Source organism: Kryptolebias marmoratus, linkage group LG19, assembly GCF_001649575.2.
Source record: "Kryptolebias marmoratus isolate JLee-2015 linkage group LG19, ASM164957v2, whole genome shotgun sequence".
Classification (NCBI taxonomy): Eukaryota; Metazoa; Chordata; class Actinopteri; order Cyprinodontiformes; family Rivulidae; genus Kryptolebias; species Kryptolebias marmoratus.
In genome coordinates, this window is record NC_051448.1 from 195051 (window position 1) to 206318 (window position 11268).

The 11268-nt window shown below is 47.9% G+C and overlaps 3 protein-coding genes across 7 annotated transcripts; 1 reads left to right on the forward strand and 2 right to left on the reverse strand.

Annotated features, from left to right (window-relative positions):
* Window positions 1-315: 315 nt before the first annotated feature.
* rnaseh1 (ribonuclease H1) lies at window positions 316-3162 on the reverse strand. Of its 4 annotated transcripts, none has more exons than XM_037981602.1 (9): window positions 3060-3162; window positions 2353-2512; window positions 2051-2163; window positions 1416-1586; window positions 1201-1300; window positions 1048-1102; window positions 886-970; window positions 679-803; window positions 316-507 (listed from the first exon to the last, which is right to left on the reverse strand). In XM_037981602.1, the coding sequence occupies exons 2-9, from the start codon at window positions 2481-2483 to the stop codon at window positions 409-411; spliced, it is 879 nt and encodes a 292-aa protein (XP_037837530.1). In that variant the 5' UTR covers window positions 2484-2512; window positions 3060-3162; the 3' UTR covers window positions 316-408. The 4 variants fall into 4 exon arrangements, with proteins under 4 accessions (XP_037837530.1, XP_024866913.1, XP_024866914.1 ...); XM_025011145.1 differs by lacking the exon at window positions 3060-3162 and adding an exon at window positions 2621-2662; XM_025011146.2 differs by lacking the exon at window positions 3060-3162 and having other exon boundaries at window positions 1048-1124; window positions 2353-2688.
* A 98-nt stretch (window positions 3163-3260) lies between these two features.
* On the forward strand, window positions 3261-5001 carry LOC108249119 (protein CEBPZOS). Of its 2 annotated transcripts, none has more exons than XM_017438291.3 (4): window positions 3261-3411; window positions 3577-3694; window positions 3762-3806; window positions 4603-5001. In XM_017438291.3, the coding sequence occupies exons 2-4, from the start codon at window positions 3577-3579 to the stop codon at window positions 4683-4685; spliced, it is 246 nt and encodes an 81-aa protein (XP_017293780.1). In that variant the 5' UTR covers window positions 3261-3411; the 3' UTR covers window positions 4686-5001. The 2 variants fall into 2 exon arrangements, with proteins under 2 accessions (XP_017293780.1, XP_017293781.1); XM_017438292.3 differs by having other exon boundaries at window positions 3284-3411; window positions 3549-3694.
* Window positions 4512-10521, reverse strand: cebpz (CCAAT enhancer binding protein zeta). Its single transcript, XM_017438290.3, has 17 exons — window positions 10351-10521; window positions 8086-9578; window positions 7777-8008; window positions 7432-7591; window positions 7234-7322; window positions 7093-7146; window positions 6902-7004; window positions 6694-6753; window positions 6535-6601; window positions 6362-6468; window positions 6095-6155; window positions 5857-6020; window positions 5680-5730; window positions 5516-5599; window positions 5383-5441; window positions 5191-5272; window positions 4512-4847 (listed from the first exon to the last, which is right to left on the reverse strand). Exons 1-17 carry the CDS (start codon window positions 10486-10488, stop codon window positions 4705-4707), a joined length of 3147 nt encoding a protein of 1048 aa, XP_017293779.1. The 5' UTR covers window positions 10489-10521; the 3' UTR covers window positions 4512-4704.
* Window positions 10522-11268: the final 747 nt, after the last annotated feature.

Consider the following 11268-nt stretch of genomic DNA (forward strand, 5'->3'; position numbering starts at 1 on the left):
CTTGGGGCCACAGAGTCCTGGTTCAGGGTCTCCTTGGGGCCACAGAGTCCTGATCCGCACGTTTCTTTTACAGTAAATTTTGAAAATAAATGACTGATGAACAATATTCCTCGATCAATAAGATTTTTTTAATGAATCTGTCAGCATTAGAACCTCAGAAACCTGAACCCATCTGAGTCTTTGTTTGGGCTCCAGAACAGACCTGCAGCGCCTCCTACTGGATTAGTGGCAGCATTACAGGAGAACCAGAACCCCAGATTCTGACTGATTCCTTCTGTTCTCCAGAAATAAAAGCATCAATAAGAAGAAACTGGCTGATTTATACAAACTAAACTTTATTGTGATGAAAACATGAACAGAAGTACAAGCAGCAGCTGAGAACGTAAAGAACACGATAAACAGAACTCTTCATCCCTCGTCGTTGTGAAGAGGCTTGGCAGCTCCTTCTCTGGACAGCTGGTCGGCCTCCTCGTTACCGCAGTAACCGGCGTGACCCGGGATGTGCATCTAAAGAACGAGGAGGAACCACGGTTCTGTTAAATCCTCTGTCTGCAGAAAAAACACTTTCAGGTTCTAAGTTCCTTCTTTTGTCAAGTTAATGAAGAAAAAAGTGAATCTGAGCAGAAATCATTCTGTTGATCCGAACCAGAACCAAATCATTAGATCTCTGATATTTACCCAGACCACACTCAGCTCTGAGTTCAGTCCATCCAGCTGCACAAAGTCGTCTTTGTTGATGACGGGACCTCCAGACTTCAGCCTCCAGCCGTTCAGCTTCCAGTTCTTCACCCAGCTGGTCACTCCTGCAGAACCAAACCCAGAACTTTGGTGAAGGTTGGGGTTTCCTGCCGTGTGGAACCTCCTGGTGGAACTCCCGGGACTCACCGTTGATGGTGAACATGCTGTCTGTGTAGACAACCAGTTTCTGGATGTTGTTCTCTTTGGCCTGTTCCAGAGCTCTGCAGGCTGCCTGGTTTGTCATCAGAAGTCAAATACTTCCTGAACCTGTGCATGACCTTCTGCTGACATGTGATGGGCGGGGCTTACCTGTATCTCTGCTCTCTGATTGGTCTGTCGTCCCTGCAGCCGCTCTGCAACATTTCTGAGCAACAAGCAGCAACAAACTGTTGAATTCACTTGTTTTGCTGCTGATCATGTGACCAAACGTGCCGATAAACCCAGAGGCGTGTTGTGACTCACAGGGTGTGGTTGTGACCCCAGAACACTCCGATCCCAGCTCGCGCTCCGATCCGTCCGTTAGCTGAGCAGCAGCCGTCAGTGTACACCACCACAGCATCACCTGAGGGAAGCAGCAGCAGTGTTTACAGATGGTGCCGTTTAAAGAGCAAAGATGTTACAGATGAAGCTTTTCTGAATAAAGTTTGTTTGTTCAGTCACAAATGCTACCAACACACCCATGTATGTGAACCCATCTCTGTTCTCTGGGGACGACTTTCTTCTCTGTTTAGGCTGAAGCTCCGCCCCCTCATTTGAATGACACCTCTTTTTTCCAAGCGGGATGTACTCGAGAGGCTCCGGACCTCGTTTAGGAAGCAGGGAGACATCTGACTCGGCGCTCTGAGCCACTGATGGGAAACAGAAGAATGCATGAAGTCCGAACTTCAACCTGAAGATCTGCATTAACTGATCAGTCTGAGCTCAAAATTTAAATATTTCATCAGAAAACTTTTTATTCTACAAACAGAATACCAAAAGGAAGAAAGCTGTGAGTGAAAAACTGCGTCCAGCCTGACAATAATGTCCTTCAGACACGTGGACCAAAGGACAGATGATGCACCCACAATGCACTGCTGCAAACACAGCTGTCAGCACGTTGGTGGAGGGCTGATGGTTTGGGCTACAGAAAATATGCTGTTAAAGCTGGTTCTTCAATCAGGGTCTGGAACCAGTTTTTCACTGCCAGCTTTAACGTTTTGCTTTTCTTTAATAAATAACGACTCGGTGGAATCTGTTGTTTTTGTTCTCTTCAGGTCAGTAAACTGTAACATTTCACAGCTGTGTATTTGGACCACCTGGTCTTTGGTGCTACCTGGAACTGCAGATGGATCTTCACCTCTGACAAAAGCCCAAGCATCTGGTTCTGATCCAAACTTCTTGAAGGATGCAGCTGGAAATTTATCGACTTGATTTTTGCACTCATCCCTGATAACACACCAGACCATAATAATCAGCATGAACACCCGAGGAAGAACCGTGAAGCCCTCCTAAGAGCTGCGGCTGAGTTAAATATTATATTAACCGAATAAAAACTTTTTTTGTGATTTAGTGTTCAAATATCTGCAGAAATGTTCTTCCAGCTTGGTTCTGGTTCTGGTTCTGGAGCTGACTCACCATGATGTGTAGACTCCTGGTTTGAATCCCTTCCTGACAGCGTAATAAAACTGACCCTTCGGCATGTTTGTCCCAAAGACGCTCCTGGTTCGGACGGTTCGGATGAAACCCGCAGCCCACCGGAGGAACATCACCGTCTGCAGGCTGTCATGGCGGCTCGCTGTACCGGAAGTAAAGTCACTACTGAGCTACAGCTTGCTTGACAATACTTTTAGTTATCTCAAAACAAGAATTTAAGTGCTTTAAAAAGAAAATGAGCGATTTACACCTAAATCTTCGACCAACAGCTAACAAACTGCTGACGCGTCTTCTTCTTGTGTATTTTATTGGCGGTTGGAAAGACTTGAGGTGCGCATTACCGCCACCAACCGGCAAAAACAAAAACTATCCTGTTATACAACTTAAACTGTTTCAAAAAAATCAAATAAAGCCTAATGTCCTCTGCTTCCTGGATCTTTCTGCAATAACCAATTTAATTTTCATGTCACTAAGGTTCTTAATCATTGTGTTTCTCTGAATCCGGTACTTCCTACAATGCATAATAACATGTTCTATGAACCCGACCCGGGTTCTATTCCGGTCTGGACAGAACCGAACCGGGTAGGACCGGTACTGCGACTCACAGAACAAATGTGTTTTTATTTACATCAATTACTATTTATTTATTTTACACCAAAATACAGAAATAAAAATAAAAACAACCCAACTGTTGCGATGAGAAACGTCTTCAGCTCCAGAACCTGGTCCAGTTGGTTCGATTTCAACCTTTTCTGGGTTTTAAACTGACTGTTGACCTCAGAGTTCCGGGGAACTTAGCTAGTTTGTTTTGTTTTTATTTTAAATACAGGTTTATTTTTGTTTTCCTCTCTTCACCGCTAGAGGCAGAGTTTCAGCAGAATCTCGTTATCTCAACAGTTTTGTCCCTTCTCAGCCCCCGTCCACCGGAAGTAGCATGTAGCCTGTTAGCTCGTCTCGTCTCTTTCGAGAACGTTTTTTTTCTGATCGACTTTTATTCATTTCAGGGATTTTTTTTACTGCTTCCGGGTGTTTAATCTGAAGGTGAGTTAAATCTGAGTTTGAAACGATTATTACAACAGTTGAAATAAAAAAAGGTTATTTTATCAAAGAGGTGCGGAGTTTCAGATTCAGCTATTTGATATTTGTATGACTATTTCTTCTGATTTAAACAATTAAAGCTACTTGTCTTGTGTGGACGGTCTTCAGATGTCACCGAAACCTCTGGAACCTCTGGCCAGGAAGCTCCTGAAAGGGGTGGTGGTTCTGGAGCTGCTGGGGGTCTTCGGGGCCTACGTCCTCTACCTGAAGATGAACACCAGCCAAGGTATCTGACACACCTCTGTGTTGGATCAGAACATCTTCTGAAACTAACAGTTTGTTTCCTCCTGCAGATTTCAGGAACACCATGAACAAGAAGTTCCCATCAGTCCTGGAAGGTAAGCAGATCCTTCTGGACCAAGTTTGGACTAGAACCAGGTTTTAAAATGGCGTTTTCTGCACATCCAACCAGCTGCTGAAACATCTGGATCAGGTTCCTCAGAGCTAGAACAATTAAACTTTCATAATAAAACAGAACAATCAGTTTTCAGCTGCAAACAGACCAGTGGTTCCACTGGTCCCAGGTCCTGTGTTGGTCCATTACAGCTGGAGCACGATCAGAACTCCAGAATTTAATAAAACATTTAAACTGATCCTGGAGTCCCATCAGACATGTTCTGAGCTGTAGAACTTCTGTCAGAACCCAGTCTCTGGTTCTGAGAGACCCAGTTCCATGTGGTCCAGGTGGAACTAGACATAAGCTTTGCGGTTTTCAGAGACCCGGTCTGCGGGTCCAAGTGGAACCAGAGTGAAGAATAAAACCAGGTTCTGATGAACCTGCAGTTTGGGGCGGTACCAATACTGTCAGTGAACACACCAAAGTTTTGACTGTAAGTGAAGGAACCTGGAACCTGGAACCTGGGAGGGCAGGTCTTTATGGATCCTGGTCATATTAAAGCCTTCTGCTCAGACGGTCTCTGTTCCACCTGCTGGTGGACCAGGTTTTCATCAGAACAGAGGATGAATCATAAAACTAAACTGTGATGTTTTAAACTGCAGCTGAAACGGAGATTAAAGTAAGAAAACTGTTTTTAGCAGACCCGTGGAAGCTCGACCACTTTACTGAAATAGTTTTAATTATACAGAATAAACAGTTTATAACTAGAAGCAGCTGATGTTCTGCTTCTCTCCCAGTTTATTATCGCTCCAATGAGTGGGCCGGGGTCTGCGGGATCCGGGAGCAAGACCACCAGGCCTGGTCAGCCAAACGGGACTGAAGGAGTCCAACATTAGGAACTACTTCTTCTTCTTCTGGAACCTCCGGGCTGGGCCGAGCGCCTTCCTCCTGCTGAAGGAGGTCTTCCTCCGGCGCAGAGTTTTGGCGTCGCGGCCGTGGATCCAGTCGTCCCTCTGAGCCTCCCACTTCAGCTGCTTCGGACCTGCAGGACAGACCGGACCGGGATCGTTAGAGTTTCATTGCATCTGCTCCAGAGGAACCAGGAGCTCTGATCTGTGGTTCTGAAGAGTCAAACTGTGGTGATTTTCAAACATGTACATGTGAAATTGTTTTAAAAAGTTTCTGCCTGAAACAAACCGTCTCGTTTTTTCCTGAATACTTCAGATGTTAGAAAACAGTTACATTCCTAAAATGTTGATTATTAAATCAGATTTATACAGAATAGTAGAAAAAAAAGTGAAAACAGTAAACTTTAGGTCAGAAACAACTCACATTCACTTCCTGTCTACACTGACGGGGGTCAAAGGTCAAGTTTTGGATCTTACCTGCTTTATCCGTGTTGGCCATGGCGTTCAGGCCGATGTTGTCGAATCTGGAGTCGGTGTTTTCATCCAACAGAGAGCCAAACTGGAACAAATTTTAAAAGTTGCTCAACAACAGAACCAACATGGAGTCCAGATTTATCCTTAATTCCTTTTTTTTTTCCAAAAAGATAAAATGATAAAAACTAGAATCACCTCCTCAGCAGAAGCAAACATGGCGGAATCTTTTTTTGGCTTCTTTCCTTTGGTAAAACCTGAAAGAATCCAAAGTTCTGGAAGTTCTGCTCTGTTTGGTTAAAATGAATTAATGTAAAAATGTGAAACAAACCTGAAGATCCAGAGAAACTCAGCTGCTCCGACGACTTCCTCTTCTTCTTCTTGGTCTGAGGAGTTTCCATCTGCTCGTCTGAATCTAAAGAAAAAAATAAAATGTTTAAAGAACCGATACACGGTCCAACTGATCGAGATGTTTGGATCCAAGCTCATACCGACCATCAGATACAGCCTCATCTTCCTCCTCTTCCTCCTCCTCCAGCTCTGGATCTAAAGAGGAAAAACAAACTCTTCTGTTTTTAGATGGAAGCTCTGCTGCAGACCATCAGGATCCATTTGGACAGAAGACAGACTGCAGGAAGAACAAGAACCAGACAGCAAAGTCATGTTTCCTACCCTCATCTTCATCTTCATCAGGATCTATGAAGGCCCCTCCTTCCTCCTCCAGCTCATCTCCAAAGTCTTCCTCATCCATGCTGCCCAGAGACACCTCCTCATCGTCCAGGTCGTCTACGTCCGAGTCATCTTCAGTCTTCTTCCCTGTTTTACCCTTCACGTTCCTGAGGAAGACGAGGATGATGATCAGAGAGGAAGACTCTTCTTTGTTGAAGAACGTTCCAGCAGAGGAACTCACCCTGCGAAATCCAGACCATCTTCAGCCACGTCTGTGAAGTACGAGTCTCCTTCAACAGAATCTGGATCCAACAAAACAGAGTTCAGTTATCACCCGCCGCCTGAAGGCGGGCGATAATGTTTTTACCAGTGTTTGTTTGTTCAGGCCACAATCATTATCGCCTGCCGTTTGTTAGCAAAATATCTCATCACCACACGGACACGTGTGCTGTGTTTGAATCCTATAATCCTATAATTCTTCAGCCTCCATCTTTGAGTCTTAACTTACCGAGAAGTTTCTCAAACTCGTCATCGTCCACGTCCTCCACGCTCTTGTTGTCGCCGTCTCTTCTCGGCCGCTGGCTCTGTTTCTCCTGCTGACGTTTCTTAAAGAAGCTGGAGACAAAACCGGATCAGAACCATCTCCTCACTAAGGAGCCCGACGTGAAGTCTGCGTCTCACCGGTGGAAGAAGATTTCTTCAACAGGAATCTGACTCTCGTCTTTGGACAGAAACTCTGGACAGTTGACTGTCAGAGGACATGGGGACAGAGTGAGACCGGAGAGGACACGGGGACAGAGTGAGACAGGGAGATGTTCTGATCCACAGTAAGCGACTCACCTGGTAAGGAGTTCACAGGTAACCTCTGTTTGGGTCTCAGCACCACAGAATCGCTGTTTTCTAACCAACAACAAGCAGAACAAACATCAGGTTCTCCTCAGAATGAGTCGAAACCCAATCAGAACCGCAGTCCTGTCAATCAAAAGACAGAAGGTGTTTCCATGGAAACCGGGCCGGTACCAGAGGCTCCAGCGGGTCCATGACTCACGTTTTCCCTTCAGCTGTTTGGGGTTCCTGAAGACAAAGCGGTCCAAGAACCTGATGAGGGTGAAGTCCTGCAGTGGGTCTCCAGAGTACTGGATGGAGTCTCCCTGTGGAGGAGAACCACAGTTACCCGGGTTCTGCAGGATCTGGGTTTACCAGTGGAACCGAGGTTCTGTTGGGTGTGGCTGGTTTTACCTGCAGGAGGGTTTTAGCGAACAGCGCCACCGATGGGTGGAAGTTCTGAGCAAGCTGCAGAGACACAGAGATGACCCGGTTTCATTCAAATACAGACCCACCAACCCGGATCGGATCAGAACACCGAGGCTCGTTTCTCACCCTGTGCAACTCCCACAGTGAGGTGTGGTCGGCGCCGCAGAACAGAGGGTTTCTGTGCAGCGGGTCATAGTTCTGAGAACTCCCTCGGCCTGCAAGACACAAACATCAGAACCTCAGAACACCAGGATCTGCAAACGGGTCGGTCGGGTCCAACAGAAACCATTCAAAGAACCAAAAGGACATCAGAACCACACACACCTTCCAGGTTCTGGTGATGGACCCATGATGCTGTGGGTTTGACCTTTGGTGGACCCGACCCGTCTCCGGTTCTGTCAGCATCCACAAAGTTCTCCTCGGCATCATCTTCATCACTCTTCTCCTCTGAGAGGTCTTTAAACTCCTCCTCATCCTCCCCGACCTGACAGAACCCAACAGAACCACAAACAAAACAGCTTTACTTCTGGACTGAATAATCTAGAGTTGTTCTGACCCGGTTCAAACAAATGTCAGATAAAGTTTCACCCCAGTTCCCGATTTGGTTTCAGAACTGGTCTTGACCCATTTTAGACCTGGTTCTGACCCAGCCCGAGCAGGTTTCCTCACCCCGCTCTCCTGCAGCAGAATCTTAAGGCCCGGTTTTGCCTTCAGAACCTCAGACACCAGGAAGAGCGCTCCGCAGGTGAAGCTGGGGTTCTGCTCGGCGCCGACCTGCAGCAGCCTCTTAATGAAGGCTCTGACCCGCCTCGGCGCCACGTCGGACTTCATGGACTTGTAGAGCAGGTTCAGGAATAGGTTCTGCCTCGAGGAGCCCGACAGACCCGGGTCCAGAAGCTTCCTGCACAGAACAACAGGAACCTTTTTTATCAGTGCAGAATAACAGAAGGTTCTGCAGATCAGGATCAGAACTCCTACCTGTACAGGGCCACGTAGAACCGGTCCGACACGCTCTGCTGCGAGTCCAGAACCTGGAAGAGCAGCATCAGCGCCTGCACAGCCGTGTTGAACCGGGTCAGATGGACGACCCGAAACAGAGAGTCCAGCTGCTCCTTGACCTTCTGGTCTCCGGCGCCAGCGTACGGGTAGGCCCGGTTCACGCCTGTCAGCAGGGCGCTCAGCATCTTGGACTCCACGGCACCAGTTTTGATGCAGGTGCGGAAGAAGGAGAAGTAGAGCGCGAGGAGCCTGGCGGCGAGCTCGGACTCGTCGTGGCTCAGAACCACCTGGTTCAGGAAGCAGACAGAATAGTACCGGGCTTTGGCGCTGATGTTGGGTCGGAACACGAGGCGCTCCACCTCTCCACAGACCGCTGCCTTCATGTTGGGGTGGCGCCGCAGCAGCGCCTCCAGCAGGTGGGACGCCTTGGCGGCCATCTTGTAGGCGGGGTCTCCCAGCTTGTTGACCACCTGAACCAGCAGGGCCCGCTCCTGTTCGGGTCGGCCGCTCAGCAGCTCGTAGGCACAACTGAGCGCCTTGGCCTTGGCGGCCGGCACCAGGTCGCGAGCTGTGGCGTCCAGCGCCGCCACAAACCGGGCCACGTGCAGCTTCAGACGGTGCTCAAAGTACCAGAGGACGAGGCGGCGGTCCCGTGCATCCCGGTTCCCGCCGGCCCGCTCCTCCAGTAGGTGGAAGGGGTGCTGAGCAAAGGGGCGGAGCTTCCTGTCCTCTGGCAGCAGGTTGGACAGCAGCAGGTCCCGCAGCGTGTCCAGAGCCATCAGACCCGTCCGGCGCCCGCCCTTCTTCGACACCATGGTCACCAGCGTCTCCACGTGGTCCAACGAGTGGACCGGAGCGTCCTGGATCAGAACCGTCATGGCTGCCATCCTGTCGGCCAGCACGCCAGAGGACACCACGGTCTTCATCCAGGCTGAGTTGGCTCCTTTCTGCAAGTTCTTCTTGGTTCTGTACAGCTCCACCTCGGACTCAAACAGCTGCTGGGCCAGAGTCTGGTACCGGTTCACCAGAACTGGATCTTGAGGCTCGGCCGAACCCTCAGAGGCATATTCCAGCTCGAACCATTTCCCTCCAGGTTTGATGAGCAGAACCTGCCGGGGCTGGAACTCAAACAGGTTCTGGTTCTGCTTGGCCGTGACTGAAGATGAAATCAGACCCGGTTGCAATTTCTTCTTCTTCTGTTTCTTGTCTTTAATCTGAGCGCTGGATGGTTCTTCCTCTGCTGCCACCTTCTGACCTTTGACCTTTTTGTTTCCCTTCTCTTCAACAGTTTCGTTGTCCTCCGGTCCATCAGGCTCGTCTGGGATGTTCTGGTGCTCAGCGTAGGCCCGGATCCCCAGTTTGGTGATGAAGGTCTCGAGCTCACCCTCCTCCAGGTCGTCGATGGCGTCCCTCTTCCCTCCATCGATGAGCTCGTTAGTGTCGCTAACGCAGGCGAGGAGGACGTAGTCCGCCTGCGGACACAGAGGACAGTTCTGAGGACCCGCCGGACCGAACCAAATCAGGTAAAAAGTCTGTTTTAATAAAAATATTTAGGTAAATGAAAGTCCATTTTGAAGGACATTAGATGTTCTCATTGATATCGGTTCAGAACCCAAACTGGGTTCAGTTCTGATGTTGTACACTTCCTGCTCCTTCAAAAGGCCCCGCCCACTTTCAGGTGAAGCCTAAAAGGTTCTGTGCAGAGAACCTTAAAGAACTCCAGATTAGTATCTGAATTTCTTCTTGGGGTAAAAATAGAGGTTTAGTGTTTCAGGAGGATTAAAGATATAAATCATCACATCATCAGGTGAAAAACAGAGGTTCCTTTTCTAAAAGCAGTTTCACAGCACCTGTGAAAGGGGCGGGGCTTTAAGCGCAGGATGTGATGCTCCACTCTGTCATCAACAAAACAATCATTTGGTCTATTAACAGATGAAGAATTAAGTTATGGTGAAAACAATTTAATCCTTCTGGACAAATTGTTTATTTATAAATTTTGTTTCCTGTAAATTCGCCTTTTTTCCAACATGTTTTACAATAAAGGTTTTAAAGCCTCACACCTGGTTTTATTTATTCCGTTTTTATCAGGTTCAAAAACAAGATGAAATCTTTAACTTCAGCAGGAAACACCGGGCGGGTTCGAACTGGACCCGGTTCTGCCGGTCCAGATGATGAAAACGGCCAGCAGCCGAACCACGTAATGACCAGGATTCTGTAGAACCCAACCGAACCGGATCAGCTCACCTGAGTCCCTCCGAGCCGTAAGACCTCCTCCAGGCTCAGCTCTTCATCACCTCCATCCTCTTCCTCCTGCGGCTCCAGAACCTCCTCTTCGGACCGAACCGGATCAGACTTTCTGCGCCTCCTGCTCGTCGCTGCCATGCTGGTTCCAACGTGAGAAGGAACTGTGACCCGGATGTGACCCGGATGTAGAATGAGGTGGACTCTGAGGAGCAGCGCCCCCGCAGGTCGGGAGAAGAACTGCACCAGGGCCAGGGTCAGAACCGGGTCAGATGGAACCCTCCTGACCCGAACCAGTTCTAAAACCGAGAATCAGGTTTACAGTGACCCGGTTCTTCAGGCTGTTTATTCAGCAGAACTTTGGGCCCAAAGTCTAACTGTACAGAAACAACAGAAGGCAGGAATAAATAACTAAACGTCAATTTAAACCTTACTTTGCTAACTTTCCAGATAAAAACTCCACCAAACCTCAGAATCTGAATGTTTCTGAAAAACAAGATTTATGGTAAGAAATATAATTTAAAGGTCCTTGTTGCAAAGTCACAAAAACTACATAAAAACAATTCACAAAATAAACAAAATCCACACAATATTTTCCTCAAATTGATGATTATTGCGTTCAACTAAAGAATAGAAGTCCAGTTGTTTTTGTTTTTCACCCTTTCTTGGATTTAACGTGTCCTGGAAGGCTGAAAATCTGCATCAGCATCAATAAAGGTGTGAAACTACTGGAATAAATAACCTGTCCAGGTGTCCCCCATGACCCATAAAGGAAAAAGCAGGTAAAGAAGATGGATGGAGGGAGGGATGCATGGATGGATGGATGGATGGATGGATGTGTGGATGGATGGATGGATGGATGCATGGATGGATGGATGGATGGATGGATGGATGGATGGATGGATGGAGGGAGGGATGGAT